Source organism: Somniosus microcephalus, chromosome 3 (assembly GCF_052327205.1).
Source record: "Somniosus microcephalus isolate GS21.2 chromosome 3, FLI_Smic_1.0, whole genome shotgun sequence".
Lineage (NCBI taxonomy): Eukaryota > Metazoa > Chordata > Chondrichthyes > Squaliformes > Somniosidae > Somniosus > Somniosus microcephalus.
Genome location: NC_140989.1, coordinates 136266809 through 136293324, shown reverse-complemented (window position 1 = coordinate 136293324; position 26516 = coordinate 136266809). Strand labels below are relative to the sequence as shown.

General features: G+C 42.7%; 1 protein-coding gene across 9 annotated transcripts in view; it reads right to left on the bottom strand.

The window, feature by feature from the left end:
- The window catches only part of tasp1 (taspase, threonine aspartase, 1), a 191716-nt gene that overhangs the window by 19514 nt on the left and 145686 nt on the right, over positions 1 to 26516 (bottom strand). For 4 of the 9 annotated variants that reach the window (XM_085981660.1, XM_085981659.1, XM_085981661.1 and 1 more), the window contains exon 11: positions 13670 to 13780. In XM_085981660.1, the coding sequence (XP_085837786.1) occupies positions 13670 to 13780 (111 nt within the window). The other 5 variants (XM_085981662.1, XM_085981663.1, XM_085981664.1 and 2 more) reach the window with 5 other exon arrangements.

The following is a 26516-nucleotide window of genomic DNA, read 5'->3' as shown; positions in this document are numbered from 1 at the left end:
TTCCCTAGAATTCCAGCATCCCTCAAAAGTCTGACTGGAGGAAAAAAAGTGCAAAGTGCTTTTGAGTTATTAAAGACTATGATGACATAAATTGGTTGGGTGACTACACATTTTACTGGCAGCTATGTTGAAAACTACTACATTTTTCTAACTCCTTTTTCACCCCAAGAGGGGGGACTCAGTTATCATTGGGGCTAAGACAGAAAAATTATTACACTTAGTATTGAATGGGTCACAACATGATGCTCAATGCAAACCAAATCTGCAAACCTTCCATTCAGATCTTTTGATGCTACAAGACAGGGCGAACTCATATAATCTGAGTTTATATTATTCAAATGGATTTTATATTTAGAAGTTTGGGTATGGTTTTTCTCGTGTGTTCGGCTCTTCTTGTTACACTGGTAAAGAAAGAAGAACTTGTATTTCTAAAGCACCTTTCAAGATCTCAGGACACCCCAAAACTCTTTACAGCCAATTAAGTACTTTTGAAGTGTAGGCACTGTTGTAATATAGGGAAAACATGGCAGCCAATTTGTACGCGGCAAGCCCCCATAAACAGCAATGTGATAATAACCAGATAATCTGTTTTAGTGATGTTGGTTGACGGATAAATATTAGTCAGAACTCCGCTGCTCTTCTTCAAATAGTGCCATGGGATCTTTTATGTCCACCTGAGGGGCCTCAGTTTAACGTCTCATCCGAAAGACGGTACCTTTGACAGGGCAGCACTCCCTTGGTACTGCACTGAAATGTCAGGCTAGATTATGTATTTGAGTCTTGGCGTGGGGTTTCAACCCATAACCATCTGACTCAGAGGAGAGTGTGCTACCACTGATCCAAGACCGACACTTCAGTATAGAACCAGCATAGATCAAGGAACTTGTGTTTTTGTACAACATCGGTTGAGATACAAAATGGTAAGAATGTTTGTGGTAATAAAAGACACAATATTCTCCATCTGTAGATCAAAAACCTGTCTCAGAATCTTATACAATAAATCAGTGAAGGTCTACAAGCACTGCGGTAAGGGCATTGGAAAAGTAAATAAGGATTTAGGTTGTATTGCTAAAATAATACAATATAAAACTAATAATACTATTCTTAGACAGTACAAGGCCTTGACATTGATATTGCATTTGGGAGTATTGTGACCATTTTTCCCCCCCACACATAGGAGATATTGAGGCACTCTAGAAGGTACAGAGAAGGGCAATTAAAATGATACCCAGTCTTAAGGCTCTTGGTTATCAGGATAAACTCAACATACTGGGCTATTTTTTTAATTAGAGAAACACAATCATAAAGTAGCTATGATTAAGGTGTTTAAAATGAAAAAAGGATTATTTTCTGTCCTGTTGGATAGGTTATTTGAGATGGATAGAGATGGGAGGACTAGGAGGCTTGCATATAAAATACACAAGCAAGGAGTTAGATTAGATGCTTGGAAGTACAGTGTTTCTTTTCAGAGTCACTGCCCTTAGAACTGTTTACTAAAGCATGCAGTGAGTATGGATTCCCTACAGTCCTTCAAAAGACAGCTAGACATGTCTTTGAGAGCACATTTCCTGCTAAAAGTAGTTATGTTGCAGGGTAGCTGGAAATAAAAAAGATTTAAGAGTTACTGCAGCCTTATGGAGTTTTGTTTGATTGTCTTAGAGGGTCAGAGAGGAACTGCCAAGAGTTTTTCCTCAGCTGGCTTCTGTTTTTTTTTGACTCTCCCAGAAAATTGTGTAAGGTGTGGGTAAATGGTTACATGTGGCTGTACTCTGTGGATGGGCTGAGTTTGAGGGACCAGATGCTCTAATCCCACCTTTTTTTTGTATATTCATCACCCTTCATCACTGGTATTTTCTACAGGAGCCTATTAAAAATCTTTCCTAGAATTCTGGGGCATTTTGCATTTGTGTGAGGATATTTGCAATTTCTCAGCCCACTTTTCAAAAGATACATTAGTTACCCAGTCACAAAGATCAACAATCTTCAATTGTGTCTGCCAGCAATTCCAGCATTAGATTAATTACAGTAAGCCTGATCAGCTTACTGCAATGGAAAGGTTTTAATCAGTTCAAAGTAAAACTGAAATGCCAGGGTTTGAAGATCAAAAAAACTATTGTGAAACAATTGCTTTAAACTGTTGCACACATCACAAAAAATATAACAAAGGTGGGGGCAGGGGGGTTACTTTGGAGTTCTAAAACAAACATACGGGACAAATAACAGCCTTATATTTAAGCAATAGGAAATTACTAGCATGTGTGTCTGTGTATGGAGAGGAGCAGTTGACCAAGCTAGTACTAGATCTGGCTCGAGGTAATGTCAAGTGCCAAAACATATCACCCTTATGTACTTGGAGTTCACTATTGCATTTGGTCAGCAGACTGCAAACAGAAGTGCATAAAATATGTTTGAAAGAACATTTGCATTAATAGCATACAAAGGGAATAATAAAAATTCCAAATTAATATTCTGTATTATACATTTAGGGATTTTACAATACTGATTGTCATCAGAGTGATGATACTATTTAATCAGTGAACTAATAAAATTCAAATAGGGCATTCTCATTGTACTGCAAGATATTCTGCTTTAATGGCGAGGATTTTTCTAACTTTATTTAAAGGATTTTTGTAGAAATAAACTCAACAGAACAAAAATGGTGACAAGCTGAGAAGTGTAGACATTACAGCTGAAGAAGCATGACCAAATAAGGATTAATGTAACTGTAAGCAGATGCCTGACCTGATTTATTACTTCAAGATGCCCACGTGTGCAGACAGAACAAAACACCCAGTCCAGGAAACAAGAGGTTTACTATTAGTTTAAAATCTAATAAATATGACAATTGATCAGAAGAATATACAAGACCTTTCAGATTCGCCATTTATCTATGAAAGGGGGAGGAGAGGAAACAAAATACACAACAACTTGCATTTATATATAACCTTTAACATAGAAAATGTCCCATGGTGACTTTAAAGGGGGGGGGGGAAGAAGGAAAACAAATAAAATAGATAAAAGAGATAACAGAATAAATGTTAAGCCAAGGTGCAAGAATTAACTGAAAACCTGCTCTGAAAAATGGGGTTTGAGAAGGTTTTTAAAGTGGAGGGGGGAGAAGAAAGAAAATGAGCCAAAGGACACGGTGAAGGATCAGGAAAATAGTGCTTGCAAGAGGGACTGGGGAGGAAATTTAAAAAAAAGAGGGGCCAGGGGAGAAAGAGGGAAACAAACTCAGGTGGAAACTGATGACCATGCCCAGACCCGAGGATTGTCCTCTGGCGCAAGACACAGAAAACTAGGTTCTATTAAAGCACATTGAAGGAGCAAAAAAGTGCAAAAAGGAAAGATGAGCACTCATGAAATATTCCACATTTCCAGTGAATTTACTTCATCCAACTAATGAATATTACTGGAAGGTGCAGTAGTCTTCTCAAGCATGTACTTAAACATTATTATACATGAGTTGAATAATAAATGTAGTATTTAAATTAGGTTACTGTATAGTTCGGAGGTCGAACTCCAAACCATCGTAAACACCTTCACCGAAGCATACGAGAGCATGGGTCTTACACTAAACATCCGCAAGACAAAGGTCCTCTACCAACCTGCCCCCGCCACACAGTGCTGCCCCCCGATTATCAAAATCCACGACAAGGCCTTGGACAACATGAATCACTTTCTATACCTCGGGAGCCTACTGACAACAAGGGCAGACGTCGACGACGAAGTCCAACACCGCCTTCAGTGTGCCAGTGCAGCCTTCGGTCGCCTGAGGAAGAGAGTGTTTGAAGACCAGGACCTCAAACCCGGCACTAAGCCCATGGTCTACAGGGCAGCAGTGATACCCGCCCTGCTGTATGCCTCAGAGACATGGACCATGTACAGCAGGCACCTCAAAGCACTGGAGAGGTACCACCAGCGCTGCCTCCGCAAGATCCTGCAAATCCATTGGCAGGATAGGCGCACCAACGTCAGTGTTCTTGCTCAGGCCAACATCCCCAGCATCGAAGCTCTGACCACGCGCAATCAGCTCCGATGGACGGGTCACATTGACTGCATGCCCGATACGAGACTCCCAAAACAAGCGCTCTATTCGGAGCTCCGGCACGGCAAGAGAGCCCCAGGTGGGCAGAGGAAATGCTTCAAGGACACCCTCAAAGCCTCCTTGAAAAAGTGTAACATCCCCATCGACACCTGGGAATCCCTGGCCCAAGACCGCACAAAGTGGAGGAGAAGCATCCGGGAAGGCGCCGAACACCTCGAGACTCTTCGCCGGGAGCAAGTGGAAGCCAAGCGCAGGCAGCGCAAGGAGCGCACGTCAACCCAAGCACCCCACCCACCCGCCCCTTCAACCACCGTCTGCCCCACCTGTGGCAGAGACTGTAGGTCCCGCATTGGACTCATCAGTCACCTGCAAACTCATTTTTAATGTGGAAGCAAGACATCCTCGGTTCCGAGGGACTGCCTCAGAAGAAGAGAAGACTGTATAGTGCGAAAAATGTACCAAGAAAAAAAATAATTTGTGCAACACATTATTCTTCAAAGAGTTTTTATTTTACGATAATTCCGATAGTGTTTAACTAGTAAAAGAACAGAAGGGCAAAAATTGGAAGAACATATCGAGAGCAGAATCTGCACCTGTAGAGATCAGGTCAACAGTTTTTGCTTTGTTCCTGCACCAGGCTTAAGTCTATTATTTTCTGATACTGGCAATAATATCTCCAGCCATTTCCATAAGCCACAAAAAAGCTGCTTTCATCACCACTGATCAAGACAACAGATGTTGGCAAAAAAAACTTCCAAAAACCAACATAAAAGAGGCGTTAGGGTAAGCAGATGAAAGCTTATTAAAAATCATTTGTTCGTCCATTACTTAGCGGCTATACAGAACTGAGACCTTGAGCAGCTCACTGGAAAATAAAATATTGGCACATATGTAAAATAATTTTAAATGACAAGGACAAAATTCTGCTTTAAACAGATCATATTCTTTTAATAACCTATTTTAAACATGTAACAGAAGTTAGATTGGTTTCAAACATCTTTATTATGACTACTTACAATTTGATCTTTTACAACTATATTTAATTTAGGAATAAACATAACCAGCTTCCCCCCAAGCCCCTCACGTGGAAAAATACAACTACAAAGACCAGCACAAACCACTAGGGTCATCCACAAGCCACTAATATTTGTACATGAATTGCTGCAATTCATTGTATATTGCAATGAATATCTGACACACTGTATCCAAAAACATGAATAATTTCCAAGATTACTTCAGTGCAAAAAATAAAAAGTTAAATAATATAAAACAAAAGGTCATTTCATAAATTCTATGATTCCAACAATGACTGTTGGAAAACTGTCGTGACAGATATAAATAAACTACAATAAGCTCATGTGATGTAGTAAGTTTCTAACATTTAGGAGAACCCATCAGAATGTATAGTATTGCACTCTTAAAACTTTGAGTAGGTTCTGATGTTCACAGAGGATGATAAACATGTCAGAATTGATGTAATCTATTGTTACATGATTATGTCAACCATTGCTACACCAAAAGCTACAGCTAGTCTGAAGTGGTCCAACAACTTGTATTGCGAATCTCTCAAATATGTTGAATGTGCAAAATCAATTCAGATCAGATCCACTAACCTTGAACATGATAAATCCTTAAATGCCAATTGATATCTGTGAACTGGCATACCTAGGAAAGGAAAAACTGACACGGGCATAATCCCAGGATATGGCTGTAGAAAAATCACGATTTTGTAATATGATGTGCCAATCACCATGAACATCATGACTACTACACATAGTGATTGTCTCATCAATAACCCTAAGTAAGTTGGCTCAACCAAAACACAGAAATCCAAAAAGATTCTGGTAACCAAAACAAAACAAAGGACAGCACAGGATATTGAAGCAACAACATGCAGCATTGCAGAATATCAGGAGATATATCTATCCCACTATTCCCAACATTACAAAATTTTTCATCACATCCACACCACTTCAGGGAAGAACAAAGTAACAGCCAGATGCAAATCATCTTTCAGTGTCTAAACCCATACATGAAAAATAGCCACTTAGGCAATGTACTGGAGGGCTGCTAGCATACTTGGAACTGCACAACACCAAGAAAATGTCTTGCAATGATCTAAGTCTGTAACAAAATCCAAGAGTGGAGTCCTGTTATTTGGAAACCAGTCGGCATGCCTGCATGATGTCATATAAACTTCCATCCCTGCATTGATGCCGGGCCTGGCAAGAAAATGCAAGTACCTTGGATTTCTTAAAAATATTAAAATAGCATCAAGACCACAGTAGCTGCCAAAGTAATACCTTTCTTATGCCAAAGCCTGGTGCCGTAATCTGAAATCATCTTAATTTGCTACCAATGAACCAAGAAAATGTCCCCCAATTATAAGGTTGGACAGTTCCATTTACCTATGCTGACAGGACAAGCTTCAGCTGTTCTTGGTAGAATCATGCAGTCCACGAACAAAAAAATGCTGGCCATGCTCCAACTACTTTCCCGTTTCCCACCCACTGCTTTACCTCCTATCTACCTGCACCACAGCTTCTTTACCAGGATGAAAACATTGGACTAAATTGCACAACATCCCAAAAACTTCTTTTTCTGTGCACTGATTATGAATTTCCCTCACCAAGAGAGAAGCAATGGAACAGGTACATAGAGATGGCCAAAATTTAGATTGCCATTTTAAAGGGCCACTGAAAATTTGGCTCTGGATTCAGGCTGGAAGTTCATAATAGTGTTACTGCAGATGCTTCAAAATTGATCTAGGTCAAGATCACTTTTTCAGGTAGATAAGGTTAAACAAGGCCCAATTTAGAAAAGGAGTGTTTGTGGAGATATTTATGACAAATAGTTGGAATTTAAATTAATTTGAATTCTGTTTGCAATTAAAAATGCGGTACATGAGGGGCACTGCAATGTTGTACTAATCGCTTACTTTTAAACTGAATCACGTTTACATAATCTGCCAACAGCCATCAAATGAAATTTAATTTAAACTTTAAAAAAATCTTTCAATTACTTAGGATGCTTTGACAAGATTGGAAGTTGTAGCTTTGACTGCCATTTCCATATGCCTATGCTCACAGGGCAAGTTTAATCAGTTCTTAGCACTCTCCTGAAACAGGTATTTAGTTCCCCAGGGGTACTGGCTGATGTTTTTGTTGTTCAGGGCTAGCTTATACCATACAAATCACATGGCCCACCCAAAATTTTCTTAAAAGGAAATTACCCCTGTGAAGTTTCCTGCTTTTCTAAACAATCTATCCATTGTATGTGGACTACAAAGATTTAAAATAAGATTTTCATTGAAATGCATCACTTCATTTTCCTATTTTCATAGCATGAGTTTTCAGATTGGTATTTCTTTATTAATATCCCTTAGAGGATGAGACCGGGAAATTAATAGTGGGAAATATGGAGATGGCAAAAACACTGAATGAATATTTTATATCAGTCTTTGCAGTAGAAGACACTAAGAATATCCCAACACTGGACAAACAGGGGGCTAAAAGGGGGGGGGAGGAGCTAAACACGATCAAAATCACTAAGGAAGTGGTACTCGGTAAAATAATGGGACTCAAGGCGGATAAATCACCTGGACTGATGGCTTACATCCTAGGGTCTTGAGGGAAGTGGCGGTAGGGATTGTGGATGCATTGGTAATAATTTTCCAAAACTCCCTGGACTCGGCAAAGGTCCCGGCAGACTGGAAAACTGCTAATGTAACACCCTTATTTAAAAAGGGCAGTAGACAGAAGGCTGGAAACTATAGACCGGTTAGCCTAACATCTGTGGTAGGTAAAATTTTGGAGTCCATTATTAAGGAGACAGTAACAGGACATTTGGATAATCATAATTTAATAGGACAAAGTCAGCATGGTTTTATGAAGGGGAAGTCATGTTTGACAAATTTGCTGGAGTTCTTTGAGGAAGTAACATATAGGGTGGATAAAGGGGAACCAGTGGACGTAGTGTATTTAGACTTCCAAAAGGCATTTGACAAGGTGCCACACAAAAGATTATTGCTTAAGATAAAAAATCACGGGATTGGGGGTAATATTCTGGCATGGATAGAGGATTGGCTATCTAACAGAAGGCAGAGAGTTGGGATAAATGGTTCATTCTCAGACTGGCAATCAGTAACTAGTGGTGTTCCGCAGGGGTCAGTGCTGGGTCCCCAACTCTTTACAATCTATATTAACGATTTGGAGGAGGGGACCGAGTGTAACATATCAAAGTTTGCAGATGATACTAAGATGGGAGGGAAAGTAGTGAGTGAGGAGGACATAAAAAACCTGCAAGGGGACATAGACAGGCTAAGTAAGTGGGTAGAGATTTGGCAGATGGAATACAATACTGGAAAGTGTGAGGTTATGCACTTTGGCAGGAAAAATCGTAGAGCAAGTTATTATCTTAATGGCAAGAAACTGGAAAGTACTGAAGTACAAAGGGATCTGGTGGTCCTGGTGCACGAAACTCAAAAGGTTAGTATGCAGGTGCAGCAAGTGATTAAGAAGGCCAATGGAATGTTGGCTTTCATTGCTAGGCGGATAGAATATAAAAATAGGGAGGTTTTGCTTCAGTTGTACAAGGTATTGGTGAGACCGCACCTGGAATACTGCATACAGTTTTGGTGTCCATACTTAAGAAAGTACGGTGCGGTCTCCTCTACATTGGGGAGACCAAACGCAGATTGGGTGACCGCTTTGCGGAACACCTCCGTTCAGTCCGTAAGGGTGACCCTGAGCTTCCGGTCGCCTGTCATTTCAATTCACCGCTCCATTCCCACTCGGACCTCACCGTCCTTGGCCTCTTGTACTGTTCCACGGAAGCTCAACGTAAACTCGAGGAACAGCACCTCATCTTCCGATTAGGCACTCTGCAGCCTTCCGGTCTCAATATTGAGTTCAACAATTTCAGATCATAACCTCGGCCCCTATTTCATTTTCACTTATATTTTTCCACTCCTTTCCTTTCCCCCCCCCCTTTCCTTTTGTTTCTCTCTCACACCTGGCAGCTATCTTTTGCCCTGCCAGTACACTTTACACCTAATCACAGCCTATTACCATCTCGTCTAGCTTCTAATCTCTTTTACTTCTTTTGGTTCTTTTATTCTTTTGTCCGATCGCAGCCCTGCCTTCGATCTAGTTCCTTTTCTCTCCAGTTTTGAAGAAGGGTCAAACCCGAAACGTCAACTCAAATTTCTCTCCACGGATGTTGCCTGACTTGCTGAGTTTTTCCAGCATTTTCTGTTGTTACTTAAGAAAAGACATACTTGCTCTCGAGTCAGTACAAAGAAGGTTCACTCGGTTAATCCCGGGGATGAGGGGATGGACATATGAGGAGAGGTTGAGTAGATTGGGACTCTACTCATTGGAGTTCAGAAGAATGAGAGGCGATCTTATTGAAACATATAAGGTTGTGAAGGGGTTGGATCGGGTGGATGCGGGTCAGATGTTCCCGATGATGGGTGAAACTAGAACTAGGGGGCATAGTCTTAGAATAAGGGGCTGCTCTTTCAAAACTGAGATGAGGAGGAACTACTTCACTCAGAGGGTGGTATGTCCATGGAATATGCTGCCCCAAAAAGCTGTAGAAGCTACATCATTACATAAATTTAAAACAGAAATAGACAGTGTCCTAGAAGTAAAGGGAATTAAGGGTTATGGGGAGCGGGCAGGAATTTGGACATGAGTCTAGGTTCGGATCGGTCATGGCCCTGTGGGTAGCGGAGCGGGCCCAGGGGCCGTGTAGCCTGATCCTGCTCCTATTTTGTGTGTCTAATTCTGTTAGATTCAGGAGATGGTTCTGTGATAGTGGATTGGCGGTTAGGATCAGATCAGCCATGATCTTATTGAATGGCGGAGCAGGCTCGAGGGGCCGATTGGCCTACTCCTGCTCCTATTTCTTATGTTCTTATGTTAATATTACAAATTACATCCATTATGTATTTTTAGGTTAAGTAAAGCATGAATGGAAGCTGTGGAGAAGTTGGTGTTTTTTTTTTAAAGAATGTGGCCTTTAAAAATATTGAATATATGAAAAGAAATACTAGGCTGATAAAAATGAATTAATGTTGAATTGATAAGTGCAAAGAAAATTCTTTCAAAGTGGGTAAATAAAGACAAGCAGCAACATCTGTTGTGCAAACACAATTAGATGAAAACGTCCAGTGTGAGACTCTATAAACTTTTACAGCATAGATAAATGAATCAGATTTTAAACTCCATGTTAAAGCAAAAATAGGCAAATACTGTACAAGGATATATAAAATCTGTTTGAAAAAACAGCATGAAATCAGAGCTGTTCGGCTGTACAGCCAAAAAAAATGACCCGAGGATAGTCGGCGGTGGACTATTTCCATCATTAAATAAGTTCCCAGTTATTGAGGAGAAAGCTTGAATACAGGTATACCAGTATTTATAAACTGAACTGCCATGCAGTTCTAACTTGTGCGTCAATTGGAGAAAGCCTAGGAATCCTAGGAATAATTGCAGGGATGACTTGGATTAGGTCAGAGTTTTGCCAAGAACAAAAACAGCCAATAAATGGGGTGAAAATAAAACCAGAAACAATCTTCTCAAAACATCAACATGTCATATCATGGGTTAGCTGGTTTACCCCAATAAGGCAGTGGTTGTTAAATGTAATTTAAAATGGCAAATACCAACATGCCAGCTTTGCTGACAGATTATTTTTTGATCAAACTTGTCAACTACACCCCCCACTCTCCATCCCTAGTATTTGTGGTTACTTGCTGAAAAACATTTGTGGCCACAGACTCAAAGTGGAGGTGGTGAAGAGGGATTAGTCTCGTAAAGGAAGGTCAAAAGCGTAATTTAAAATTGAAGTGAGAAGAGCAGCTGCGTCTGTCAGGCCTTCAACAATACCAGCTGCAGAATTTGCGGGCAATATGGAAACAATGTACACCAGATGTCAAAGAATGGAAGAGAAGCTGCTCAGCAAGCAGCCAACTTACCATGCCTTTAATGTCCCAGTGTCACCTCTGTTACTGAGCCACATTTCACACATAGAATAAAACTATTAAGTTCTAATATAAATCAAGGCTCTGACTTTTTGAGCACCACTCTGCATATTTAGAGACTCAGCACAAAAAGTCTTCAATTTGTTGCTTTGAAGTATGTGGAAGAACGAAATGTGAAAGAGTTTGAACTTTTCCTTGCAAAAACTCAAACCACTGTCAGAGAGGTTTGGAGATCCGAACAATTTATGATTTAGTAATAGAAAACAATCTTCAGGGGATGCTCTACACTTCAAAAGCTACTGCAAAATATACATTTCTGTGAAATCCCACATACATTTTAAGTGAGCAAACGCATGATCTGTGTTAATTGAAAAATACATTCCCCTCACAGCTGTGTGTGATCTCTGTTAAAAAATATTTTGGATAGGCATCTGTAAAATGCATAACTATGAGAAGAGAAACTTGCCTCCATAAAATTAAAAATTAGCATTAGAATAGAATCATAGAATCATTACAGCACAGTAGGAAGCCATTTGGCCCATCGAGCCCATGCCGGTTCTCTGCAAGAGTACTACAGCTAGTCCCACTCCCCCGTCCTTTCCCCATAGCCCTGCAAATTGTTTTCCTTCAGGTATCTAATTTCCTTTTGAAAGCCACAATTGAATCTGCCTCCACCACCCTTTCAGGCAGTGCATTCCAGATCATAACCACTCGCTGCGCAAGAAAGTTTTTCCTCATGTCGCCTTTGGATCTTTTGCCAATCACCTTAAATTTGTGTTCTCTGGTTCTCGACCCTTCCGCCAATGGGAACCGTTTCTCTCTATCTACTCTGTCCAGACCCCTCATGATTTTGAATACCTCTATCAAATCTCCTCTCAATCATCTAAAAGACATTTACTAAAAAGGTACATAGTTTTAAGTTATTAGTGCGGACTTACACTTACCTTAGCTTTGCCATCTTGAGTCGACATGTACCCAACACACATACTCTCAGTGGTATGACTCCATAAAAACTCAACTGTGTAGGAACAATTTTTAAAAATGTAACCGAAATGGAATACACTTACAGAAACAGCCATTCAGTAACAAAGGTTAGCTAGAAATATTAACATTAAACTAAAGAGGGGTTATTTGCAACATTGCAGCAGTAATTTCACATGTTTTGATGGCACGCTACTGCAAAACAAATCTGTTCGATTTTTCTTCTAACAATCCAAATTTCACAATGTTTCATGAAAGGGAGGCTTTCGTGATTAAAAAAAAAATCAAATACCATACAAAAAATAAATTGCATTTAATTAATTAAAGCGAGATATGTTTATCATTATTTTCCTACTTTCTAATCTGGTTTAACATACAGCATGAATTTTTGTATTCATTATTCAAACAGAAATATCCCTTACCCAAAAACTATAGTAAAGGGATGGTTAAAATAATAAGTTTCCACCCATATGTTAACACTAGAACATCACTTTTCTTATGATTAAAAGATAATATTCAGTATAATTTAATCTTTTTTGAAGGCTTGAGTTGGGTGGAGGAAAAAAAGAAAAATGTTTAATTTTTTTTTCCTTCGACAGCTGAGAACCACTGCCATGGCTCTGTGAATACTACTTGGAAGTGTGCACGAGAGAAACTGGAGCTGATCTGCCTGCTGACTGTACTTCTCTTTCAGTAAGGTAACCTCAAGTCCATTTAGCACACCTCCCCTAATTTAGAATTCAAAAGGATCAAATCTAAGTTCTAACACTCAATGGCATAGCATGTTGACCATTAAGTTGCCTTGTGAAGAACAAATTTAAATTACTTTCCCTTCTGTAACATTTCAAAATAAAAACAAAGAAAAAAATCAAGTCCCTCTTTAAACTTTTAAATGTACTTGTTTTCTGGGGAAAAGAATATAATTTTCATTTAAGGTTATGGTGGTAAGAATTTTGACCAGTTCTGGCCTCTTGCGCATCCCCGATTTTAATCACTCCACCATTGGTGACCGTGCCTTCAGCTGCACGAAGCTCTGGAATGCCCTCTGTAAACCTCTCCACCTCTCTCTCCTCCTTTAAGACCAAGCTTTTGGTCACCTGTCCTAATATCTCCTTATGTGGCTTGGTGTCAAATTTTGTTTGATAATCGCTCCTGTGTAGCGGCTCGGGACGTTTTACTATGTTAAAGGCGCTATATAAATGCAAGTTGTTGTATTGTATTTATTTTTGCATACTGCTAGCTTTCTAGTGCCACATGTAAAAGATTTCAAAAAAATTAAACGCAAGAATATGTGCAAAAAATGGAAATCATAGGGCCACTAATTCCACTAATGAAGAATTAAGTTGATTGATTCAGAAAACAAGGGATAAGAAAACTTGCCACGATTCTTTTTTACCCATTGGCCAAAATCACCTGCAGACAACACAGCATGACAGAAAATTACATTTCATTAAGATTTATACGAAGTCAATTTCAAGACAGTCTTTGCGGTACTATCAAGGTAGACTTAAGTAAAAGATCCAACAGGAGAAACATGAGCAACAGATCACCGTGATTGGGGCACAAACAGGCTCCTTTCTTGATGATGATACTATGAATCAGCATTCTGGTGTGCCTCAATATAGCAATCATATTGGAAATGTATTGCTTACCTAGGAGGGCTTGAGTATTCAATGACGACTCAGAATCTAGTGAACATCTGCAGCAACGGAGAACTATGACACCCCCAAGTACAGAGTCTTCACAGGCTAGGAATGGTGAACCTATGAAGAAGCCAGAAAAAAGTTACTGCAATTGTGCTAACAGAAACCTGCAGATAATTCCAATTTTAAATTTCAACAACCTTATTGCTTAAAAACTGTATTTATTCCCTAACTATGCAAGACAATGATCACATCAGCTATCTTGCACAACTAAAGGCCGATATTCTATACAGACCAAAGTAGACTCAAGTAAAATGCAATGAAACAGAGCGTCAGATTAATCACCACATTTTTGATGTACAAAAGGAAACAGTGCCCTTCTTCCAAAAAAAATTCCAGAAAATCCAGTAAGAGCAGGACAGTGTATATATATATAATCTTGCCAACACTGCTATGTTCAAAATCTCAGCTCTATCTGTTGAGCACTTCCACAAAGGGAACGAGAAAAGTCGGGATGTGGTAACAGGGCACTTAGATTATCATTAAATGATTGGGCAACATGGATTTATGAAAGAGAAACTGTGTTTGGCAAATCTGTTTTCTGAGATTGTAATTAACAGGGTAGACATGGTGGAACCATTGGATGTAGTGTATTTGGATTTTCAAAAAGCATTTGATAAGGTGCCACACAAGAGGTTATTACACAAAATTAGGGCTCATGGGATTGGGGGTAATATATTAGCATGGATTGAGAATTGGTTAACAGACAGAAAACCAGAGAGTAGAAATAAACTGATCATTTTTGGGTTGGCAGGCTGTAACTAGTGGGGTACTGCAAGGATCAGAGCTTGGCCTCAGCTATTTACAATCTATATTAATGATGTAGATGAGAGGCCCGAGCGTAATGTATCCAAGTTTGTTGATGATACAAAGTTAGGTGGAAAAATAAACTGTGAGGAGGAAGCAAAGAGGCTGCAAAGGGATATAGACAGGCCAAGTGAGTGGGCAAGAACATGGCAGATGGAATATAATGTGGAGAAGTGTGAAGTTATCCACTTTGGTAGGAAAAATAGAAAAGCAGAATAATTTTTAAATGCAGAGACTGGAATATGCTGATATTCAGAGGGACCTGGGTGTCCAAATACACAAATAACAGCAAGTTAACATGCAGGTACAGCAAGCAATTAGGAAAGCAAATGGTATGTTGCGGTGTACAGTTTTGGTTTCCTTAGCTAAGGAAGGACATACTTGCCTTAGAGGGAGTACAACAAAGGTTCACTAGACTGATTCCTGGGGTGAGGGGATTTTCCTAGGAGTGATCGAGTACACTAGGCCTATATTCCCTAGAGTTTAGAAGAATGAGAGGTGACCTCATTGTTTGACAGGGTAGATGCTGGGAGGACGTTTCCCCTGGCTGGGGAGTCTAGAACTAGGGTTCATAGTCTCAAAATAAGGGGCTAGCCATTTAGGACTGAGATGAGGAGAAATGTTTTCACTCAAAAGGGTTGTGAATTCTCGACCCGAGAGCGCTGTGGATGCTCAGTCACTGAGTACATTCAAGACAGTGATTGATAGATTTTGATACTAAGGGAATCAAGGGATATGGGGATAGTGCAGAAAGGTGGAGTTGAGGTAGAAGATCAGCCATGATCTTATTGAATGACAGAGCAGGCTCGAAGGGCCGAATGGCCTACTCCTTCTCCTATTTCTTATGTTATGTAAAATCAGAGGTACAGTAATCCATGGGCTGTTTTGTGCACTTTCTTGCAGTCAACGCAGGGTCACATTGGTGAAGTGGATGGGGGGGGGGGGGGGGTTCGAGGGGCAGGCAATTGTTTGGCAACTGTCAAAGGAATTTATCTTAAAATTAATTTATGGTAACAAAAAAAGGACTAGCACGACACTGTACAGCGTGTAGCCAAATGATCAACAGTCCATCTTCTAAGACAACAAAATCTTAGTAACACATCACAGTGCCATTGCAGATCTACCTGCATTGCTGGACTGTGCTGGGTACCATCCTCGTCATGAAAGCAACTGGCCACATTGAAACCCTAATTCCAAAAAAAAAATTATGTATGAGATACTGCTGTTTCTCAGAATAGCATTTGCAAAAAAAAAATACTAATTATGATCAACAAACCATCCTTTGCTTTTATTGATTAATTAAGTTGATGTGTAAAAACATTGTCATAAACTGAGTGGGTGACTTCAAGTAATTGGCTGAAAAGGGATTATGAAGATTGACATTGTGAATGAGCTGAATTAATAACAGTTATTAACATAGGGTGCTTCAGCGCACTTGTCATTTCAACTCTGTGTTACTGGAAGAGCTGAATTATCAGACATAGTAACTTTTCCCAGCCAGTTCCCTTCACCTCATCGGTACTGACCAATTACGTACTCTCCACCTCCATAAACATTACAAGTACTGTATATAAATTTACTTCTAACTCAATTTGTTAAAAGGGGCACTGTTGGTGAAATTGTCTCTTGTCTGTCTTACTTTTATTTATTCACATTTTGCTTTTCTTTTATCCAGCTTTGTCATTTTCTTATTTGAGCAACAGCATCACAGAAATTGCGCTATAAACATCCGAGGCTACGGTAGGGTTACTCTCCACAGAATTTCTTAAATAGCTTTAAAATTACATGGTAACCTACTGAAGATACTCAATTCATACCACTGTGGTTATAGATCCAAATCCAAGTACTAGGTAACATTTCAATCCATCACCCACAATGTGCAACAATTTTAGTCCTTTCTCAGCCAGGCAGCTGGGTGGGAAACCTCGTGGAGACAGCATGTCCTATGTTATATGGATCGCCCTTTGAAAACCTGGATTCCTGTCCAATGAGAAAGGAGTAGCATTGGAGCTCTAAGTGAAATCAACAGCCTATTTTGCCTACTGAAAAGGTGGCTGAACATGCATGTCATAGAATCATACAGCACAGAAGGGGGCCATTTGGCCCATCGTGCCTATTCTGGCTCTTTGGTAGAGTTATTCAATCAATCCCACTCCCCTCCTCTTTCCCTGTAGTGTTTCAAGTATTTAATGAAAATGCAACAGGATAAAAATTAAGACAGAAGAAATAAAGTAAACTTAAAAAAACAATAAGGATTATATTACATCCTGAAATGGTACTGTACAGCAGTTAACACAGGCAAAACAAATTTTCATGGAAATCTGAAGTTATCCACAACACAGTGAACAGGAAAACTGACCGTTTTCACTTAGTAGTTTATACAAAGAAGAATGGGGCCGAGATAGTAAAGTTAGAGACACCTAAACAGTGCATAGAAATCCACTTCCCATTGCATTAATCAACCAACGCCCAGGAAGACAAAGCTTCAAGAAAAGTGCATCTTGAAAGATGATTTCTGCACATAATTGTATCCCCATATTCTTCAATGGGAGGAAAAAATACAAGTACACTTGTCAGTCATCTCTATGACTTAAATTAAGTTTTGCAAAATTAATTGAGTAAGAGGGATTGTAGAAACCATAATTGGGGGATTGGATCAAGAAGTACTTTGGAATACAGTCCTTTCACCTCCAGGACCGAGGAGACTTCAAGTTCTAATTTACATGCTGCTACTCCCCTTCACCTACCTTTTAGTAATTATGCCACAAATTAAGGCCTGACTTTTCTTGATATTGTCAATAAAATTAAAGGCAGGACAGTCACCCCTCTGCGTGATCCTGCTGGCATCTAACGGAGGGCTCCATTGGTATAGTTCCAGCTACAAACTTCACAGCCTCTTGACACCAAGGCAGCTCCATGTAAGAATAAGAGTTTAGTATCATGCAGAAGAGTTTTAGGCATAAGGTGTAGTCACAGTGATGAGAGGTAGTAGGAGTAGTAAGGCACAATGAAGGGATAAGATGGTAGTAAACATATATATTTCTGGAAATTCAGTGTGTGTGTATTTTCTCCAAAACGCCCCCTCATATATGGTAATTAATGCATACAAGTGTCCTCTCCCCGAGAGGGTATTAGTGGTATTACAGATTAGCTGAATTGTTGTACAAGAACAAGGGAAGGATCATGGCGGGCTTTATTGTATGATGTACGTAGAGAGCAACGTCTTTATATGGAAGAAGTTGGTGATGATCTCCTGCCTGATGGCATATGCTGCTAGCAGTTGGGTGTCTGGGTCCACCTCCTCCTGGGTTTCTTCGTCATGAGCAGGGGTTGGTCCCCAGCACCTTCTTCCTTTTCACTTTCTGCACTAGAAAAGTCCAATCCCTTTGTAATGGCCAAATTATGGGGGATCCAGAAAGCCACAATCCTGAAGCCCTTGTTGGACTATTGAACAGGGCTCCCCTTGATCTGTCCAGGCACCAGAAATAGGACCCAGGAATTCCGGTGGTCTACTGTACAATGATTCCAATAGAGCCCAAGGACTCAGTGAACCTGTTTCCAGCCTGTCCTTGTATTCTGAAAATGGCAGCTAATTGGTCATGTTGCTGTGGCTGAACAGTGCAGTTATCCTAGAAGAAATGCATCAAAACTACTCCCCAAGTAGCATGCATAATGAGGTGACTAGTACCACTCACTATCTGGACATTGCGGCAATGAAATCCCTACCTGTTCATGATTGATTGGGCTTTCAGACAGCACGTGGCCTCAACGGTACCCTGCACTTATGGGAATCCAACCATTCAGACAAAGTTGATGGCTCTTTCTCTGCTTTGCTGGGTCCATGTGAAACTGAATGAACCCAAGGCATACCTGAACAGAGTAACCATGATGGGCCAACATTTGTGATCAGAGGCTTCCCACGGGCGGATGCCTCCGACATGCAAAAATTCTACGAATGTACCTGGTGGCCCGGGAGACACGGAGGCTTGCGATCCTAGGCCTCTCCGTGTCCGCGCGGACAGAGGTCCACATATCCCAGGGACGCAGGCGATTCGTAGGCGCCCCATGGATCACGTGGGCCGGCCCAACCAATATAAGAAGGGCATCCCCATTCATACTTATTGGAGTTCCGTACGTACGGAACTCCAATAAGAATGAATGGGGATCACTTAAAAAATACACCAACAGATGAAATAATTTTTTTTTAATTACATATTTAAAATTAATTAAAATGCCATTTAATTAAATATTTTAAATACAAATTTAATTTTTTGAAAAATGTTTTTACGGGGTTAAAAATAAACTTACCTTATTGAAGAGTATTTTTAATTTATAAATGAGTGATAACATTTTATTTTTCTGTTTTTTAAAACTCTTATGCTGGTAAAAGGAGGCCTTACACCTGCTTTTACCAGGCATAAGAATTTGACAGGCATTCAGCGGGCGGAAGTTGTAACGCTCCACTGCAGAGGCCCATCTCCTGGAAATGCGGAGGATCTGTAAAGAGCACCTCGTACGCACACGTAGGGGTCGCAAAATACGGCTCCTTGTGCCTGAATGCAGCAATGAACTGCTAACTGACTGACACAATGAATGTCACCAGAGGTCACCTGGAAGTACCCAGATGCATTAAAGTTAAGTGCAGTTGTCACCTTCACAGTCAGAGAAAAGTGAAAAGAGGCTGCATGTCAAGTTCAACAGCTGGTATATGTAACAATGTCAAGGAACAATGCAGCCTTCTCATATATCGTCTCAAAACAGGGAAGATAGTTGTTCTCTCCCAACTTTGCTGATGACCAAGAATATCTTCTCGATTCACACCAATGTTTACCTTTTATGCTCATCTTCAAAGTCTATCCTAAATAAAAACATGACAGAGCTTCTAACCGTCAAATTAATTCACGTGCAAGAGTAAATGTTGGAAAGTGCTGCCAATAGGATTGAGGAGCTGCCAAAAGGAAAGCACCTGTATTCCACACGAAATGTGATTTTCTTTGTGGAAGAGTAGTAGATACTGCCAAGTGGATATCAGTTTGGTTAACTTCTAAAGAACTAGCCATATTATTTTTGCTATTCATTCATTCGGGGAAGGATTCTTGTCCTGCAGAAATGCTTTTTGTTCTAGTCGCTATTTAAGTGTGTTCTTGCAACATGAGAAATCTTTTGACTCACCTATCTTGAATCACTGAAAACCCGTGCATGACACTCCCCTTCCCAAAGTACTTGTAGCTTGAACAAAGAAGTACTCTTTCCCTCCCCACACGACCCTCCAAATCCCTTTCCCCTTAAGTGTTCATGATGGCTTTAATTTTGTTTCAGGATCAGGCCTGAGTTTACACAGAACTGGTAACTAGCCCCAAGCAAATTGACAATGGCATCCATCCATCCATCATACCTGTGAAACACAGCTATCCAGTCAAACATACAACTAAGCAGCAGAACAGCATAGCAGACATAAATCTGTGATTCATTTCTGATCATTCCAGAACACCAGTAAAAATAAAATTAATTACCCCCCAAAATATGCATTATATAAGGTGCAGAGGCAGGGGAAAGAGGGAGGCAAGGAGGAAAGAACAAAAGGGACAGTCTGAGAGGGTGGAAGGCTGGAGTGGTTAAATGCTGCAAATGGGAATGGCAGAATCAACAGGCGCAGACACGATGGGCCGAAGGGCCTCTTTCTGTGCTGTATAACTCTATGACTCTATAACAGTTGCCGTGTGAAAAAAATAGGGGCAGAGGTTATGGTCTGAAATTGTTGAACTCGATGTAGAGTCCAAAAAGGCTGTAAAGTGCCTAATCGAAAGATGAGGTGCTGTTCCTCGAGCTTGCGTTGAGCTTCACTGGAACAGTGTAAGAGGCCGAGGTCAGAGTGGGAGTGGAGAATTAAAGTGACAGGCGACCGGAAGCTGGGAGTCACCCTTATGGACTGAACGGAGGGGTTCTGCAAAGCGGTCACCCAATCTGCGTTTGGTCTCCCCAATGTAGAGGAGACCGCATCACAAGCAGCGAATACAGTATACTAAATTGCAAGTACAGGTAGACTATCCTTTATCCGAAAACCTCGGGACCAGCCGTGTTTCGGTTTTCGGAGAATTTCGGATTTCGGAAGGTGGGTCGGCAGGGGTCCATGGGGGGTCGTGCGCACGACCCCCCGCCGACCCCCGCCGGCCCCGACCCCCGCCGACCCCCCTGCGGACCCCCGCCGGCCCCGAACCCCGCCGACCCCCCCGCGGACCCCCGCCGGCCCCGACCCCGACCCCCCCGCGGACCCCCGCCGGCCCCGACCCCCGCCGGCCCCGACAACTTACGGTCGGGGTCGGCGGGGGTCGGGGCCGGCGGGGGGGGTCGGCGGGGGGTCGTGCGCACGACTTACGCTGACGCTCAGCGTAAGTCGGCGGGGGTCGGGGCCGGTGGGGGTCCGCGTGGGGGTCGGGGCCGGCGGGGGTCCGCGGGGGGGGTCCGCGGGGGTCGGGGCCGGCGGGGGTCCGCGGGGGGGGTCCGCGGGGGGTCGTGCACACGACTTACGCTGGACTTACGCTGACCGAAAGAACCTTCGGTTTTTAGAGGGTTTCGGTTTTCGGAAGTCCGGATAAAGGGTAGTCGACCTGTACAAGTAAATCGCTGTTTCACCTGGAAGATGTGTTTGGTGGTGGGATCATGCTGGAGGTGGCGGAAATGGCAGAGGGTGATCCGTTGAATGTGGAGGCTGGTGGGGTGAAAGGTGAGGACAAGGGGAACCCTACTGTGGTTCTGGGAGGGAGCAGAAGTGCGGGAAATGGAGCGGACATGGTCGAGGGAAATCCTCAGTTGAAGAAAAAGGAAGACATATCGGAAGCACTAGTATGGAAGGTGGCATCGTCAGAGCAGGTGGAGACGGATAAACTGGGAGAATGGAATAGAGCCCTTACAAGAAGCAGGGTGGGAGTCAGTGGGCTTATAGTGGATGTATGTCGATAGCCTATCCCCAGAAATGGAGTCAGAGAAGTCGAGGAAGGGAAGGGAAGAGTCGGAGATGGACCATGTGAAGGTGAGGGAAGGGTGGAAATTGGAAGCAAAGTGAATGAAATTTTCTAGTTCAGGGTGAGAGCAGGAAATGGCACCGATACAGTCACCAATGTACTGGAAAAAGGTGAGGGAGGGGACCCAAGTAGGACTGGAACAAAGTGTGTTCCACACAGCCCATGAAAAGGCAGACATAGCTAGGGCCCATGAGGGTTCCCATAGCAACACCTTCAAGTTGGAGGAAGTGAGGAGTCAAAGGAGAAGTTGTTCAATGTAAGAACAAGTTCAGCCAAGCGGAGCAGACCATAAACTCTGCCCCTATTTTTTCCTCAGACGGCAGCTGTTGATGATTCTGCCGTCCCCATTTGCAACATTTAACCACTCCTGCCTTCCACCCCATCACAGACCGTCCCTATTATTCAATCCTCCCCTCCCCGCTTTCCCTGCCTCTGGACCTGCTTAAAATCTGTTGCATCCCTTTTTCCATTTCTAACGAAAGGTCACAGACCTGAAACATTAACTGTTTCTCTCTCCACAGATGCTGCCTGACCTGAGTATTTCCAGCATTTTCTGTTTTTATTTCAGATTTCCAGCATCTGCAGTATTTTTCTATTGCATGCATTATATAAGCTAGCTTTCATATTTGTTCCAAAGTTATTGTAATGTATTATCACATGGTTTGTCACATGGTTTAGTAATGAGCATGCTCAGTTCGATCTGGCCTAGTAAAGCAAGAACATTAACTGGCAACTCATCGTGTCTCTGTCCTTCATTTGTTCTACCCACATATATTACATTTTTGGCGACGAGAATGGGTTCCCAAAGCCATTTTTAGGGATCCTGGAAGAACAGTGTTAAACCTTCGAGTGGAAAAGTTTAAAGGTACACAGGTAGCGTGCCGAGTCACTGTTCGACCGGATCAGGACAACCATGGCCGCACGCCTACAGGACTCATCGGAAGCATCGGCATGTATGACCGAGCTTGCGAACCATTTAGTTCTTATACTGAGCGAATAGAGATGTTCTTTTAGGGCGAATAACATTATTGAGACTGAAGGTGAAGATGAGAATGTTCAAGCTCAAAATAAAGTAATTTGTGAACGGAAAAAACCAATTTTTCTAACAGAGATCGGGCTAGAAGTCTACAGAACGTCGACAAGCCGACTCGCGTCAGGGAAAGCAAAGGATGTGTTGTTTGAAGACATTGTTGGGAAACTCGAGGACTATTTCAATCCAAAGCCATTAGAAATAGTAGAGAGCTAGAAGTTTGGTACCAGAAACCAAAATCAAAGTGAAACCATCAGTGAGTACATTGTAGCTCTTAAGAACCTGTCTTGGCATTGTAATATTCTATTCTAACTTGGGCACATTTTTGGATTGTGCGTTGAGTTAAGTTTGTATGTGGACTGGTTGATGAGCACACACAATCCAAGTTACTGAACACTCTGAACCTAATGCTTGAAATAACATGCAACATTGCCCTATTCACGGACATGGCGTCTAAGAATGCTAGGGAGCTCCGGCCAACTCAAGTGATTGGTGCAGCTGAAGTCTAGTCACAAAGCCACCGCTGAACCTAAACCTCTGAGACCAAGTCAAAAGCATGTCAGTGAGAGCAGTTCACTGATTTGTTATCGCTGCAATGGAAATCACTCACCACAGTCCTGCCAATACAGAAATGCAAAGTCATAGGCCTAGAAATTGAGTTTGCGCTGCGCCAGGGCTTTAGCGCCGGAAGTTAGCGCCGGCGCTAAGTCCCTTTGCGCGCGCCAAAAATTCAGTAGCGCCGCGCCCAAACGGCTGCCGGCGCTACTGAAGGGTTTTAGCGCCTGAAAACTGGCGCAACGCGCCGCATGCTGCGGTGCGGCAGGCTCGGGAAGTGCAGGCCTCCTCCTTCCGTTAAGGAGGAGCTGCCTGCACCCGGCCGCGGCCCGCGCAAATCTCTTCAAAAATGAGCCCGGCACCTCGGACAAGTGCCGGGCTTGCATCTGTTCCGGGGTGGGGGTGGGGGGAGAAGTCCGGGGAGGGAGCTGTGGGCAGGCGGCCGGCCGCCGCGCCTCCTTAAAGCGCCGGCGCAGACTCCGGCAACACTTGTTTGCCGGAGTCTTAGTTGCAGCTGCCACTGGCGAGGCGGCCGCAACTGAATTTCGGCTTGGGGCCGGGTTACCACGGCAACCGGGACGCTGCGCACACCGATGACGTCATCGGTGCCGGCGCAGCGCTACCGGTCTACCGCCGCGGAAGGGCCCCAGGCAATTTAGGAACCGGCGCCAATTGCAGCGCTAAGCCCTCTAGCGCCGCAAAATCGGTGCTAAGGGCACTGAATTTCTAGGCCATAGAGTCATAGAGTAATACAGCACGGATAGAGGCCCTTCGGCCCATCGTGTCCGCGCCGGCCATCAAGCCCTGTCTAATCTAATCCCATATTCCAGCATTTGGCCCGTAGCCTTGTATGCTATGGCATTTCAAGTGCACATCCAAATGCTTCTTAAATGTTGTGAGGGTTTCTGCCTCCACAACCCTTTCAGGCAGTGAGTTCCAGACTCCAACCACCCTCTGGGTGAAAAAGTTCTTTCTCAAATCCCCTCTAAACCTCCCGCCCTTTACCTTGAATCTATGCCCCCTAGTTATTGACCCCTCTACTAAGGGAAAAAGCTCCTCAGCATCCATCCTATCTATGCCCCTCATAATTTTGTACACCTCAATCATGTCCCCCCTCAGCCTCCTCTGCTCCAAGGAAAACAAACCCAATCTGCCCAGTCTCTCTTCATAGCTGAAGCGCACCAGCCCTGGTAACATCCTGGTGAACCTCCTCTGCACCCTCTCTAACGCGATCACATCCTTCCTGTAGTGTGGCGACCAGAACTGCACACAGTATTCCAGCTGTGGCCTAACCAGTGTTTTATACAGCTCCACCATAACCTCCTTGCTCTTATATTCAATGCCTCGGCTAATGAAGGCAAGTATCCCATATGCCTTTTTTACCACCTTATCCACCTGTTCCGCCACCTTCAGGGATCTGTGTACTTGCACACCCAGATCCCTCTGACCCTCCGTCTTGCCTAGGGTCTTTCCATTCATTGTGTATTCCTTTGCCTTGTTAGTCCCCCCAAAGTGCATCACCTCGCACTTTTCCGGGTTAAATTCCATTTGCCACTGTTCCGCCCATCTGACCAACCCATCTATATCGTCCTGCAGACTGAGGCTACCCTCCTCGCTATTTACCACCCTACCAATTTTTGTATCATCCGCGAACTTACTGATCATACCCTTTACATTCATATCCAAGTCATTAATGTAGACCACAAACAGCAAGGGACCCAGCACCGATCCCTGTGGTACCCCACTGGCCACAGGCTTCCAGTCACAAAAACAACCTTCGACCATCACCCTCTGCCTTCTGCCACTAAGCCAGTTTTGTATCCAATGTGCCAAGGCACCCTGGATTCCATGGGCTCTTACCTTCTTGACCAGTCTCCTGTGCGGGACTTTATCGAAGGCCTTACTGAAATCCATGTATACCACATCCACTGCGTTACCCTCATCCACACACCTAGTCACCCCCTCAAAAAATTCAATCAAATTAGTCAGACATGATCTTCCCTTGACAAAGCCATGTTGACTATCCCTGATTAATCCTTGCCTCTCCAAGTGGAGACAAATTTTGTCCCTCAGGAGTTTTTCCAATAATTTTCCTACCACTGATGTTAGGCTCACTGGCCTGTAGTTCCCCGGTTTTTCCCTACTACCCTTCTTGAATAATGGTACTACATTAGCGGTTCTCCAGTCCTCTGGCACATCCCCTGTGGCCAGAGAGGTCCTGAATATTGTGTTAGAGCCCCCGCAATCTCCTCCTTTGCCTCACACAGCAGCCTGGGATACATTTCGTCCGGGCCTGGGGATTTATCCATTTTTAGGCCAGCTAAAACCGCCAATACCTCCTCCCTCTCGATGTTAATATGTTCGAGCATATTACAGTCCCCCCGCCCTATTTCTATGTCTACATCGTCCTTCTCCATAGTGAAAACAGATGCAAAAAATTCATTTAGAACCCCTCCTACATCTTCCGGCTCCACACACAGATTGCCACTTTTGTCCCTAATGGGCCCTATTTTTTCCCTAGTTATCCTCTTAGCCTTAATATACTTATAAAACATCTTCGGATTTTCCTTTATTTTGCTCGCCAGTGTTATTTCATGGCCCCTCCTTGATCTCCTAATTTCTTTTTTAAGTATCCCCCTGCACTTTTTGTACTCCTCTAGGGCTTCCTCCGTCTTTAGCCTTTTGTATCTGCCAAAAGCCCTCCTTTTTTTCCTAATCCATTCTCGTATATCCCCTGACATCCAAGGTTCCCTGTGGTTTTTGGAACCACTCTTGACCTTTACGGGAACATGTTGCCATTGTATGATCTCAATCTCCCTTCTGAAAACCTCCCATTGCTCCGATGCGGATTTTCCTACAAGTAGCTGATCCCAGTCCATTTTGGCCAGATCCTGCCTTATCCTATTAAAATCGGCCTTCCCCCAATTTAGAACCTTTATTTCCGGCCCATCCCTGTCCTTTTCCATGACCACCTTAAATCTTACCATATTATGGTCACTATCACCAAAGTGCTCACCTACTAGCACTTTTTCCACTTGGCCGGCCACATTCCCTAGAAAGTGTTTTCACTGTCAGAAGTGAGGCCATATTTCAACAGCTTGCAGTGCTAGATCGAAAGCAGAAAAAAAGAACCATTCTAGTGGCAATGCAAAGTAGTGACAACCAAAAGGGAGGAGTTCACAATATTGAAGTGAGCTCACCTGATGAAGAACTCGACATCTACAGTATCTATGCCACTAGCGGCAACACAAGCAGTTGAGAGAGACACTTCCGTACAAAACTTTTGATCAACCAACAATATAGTGATGTGTATCGACACGGCGGCGGACTGCTCTATGAGTAACGACACAAGAGTAAGTTTAATCAAATACCACTTACAAAG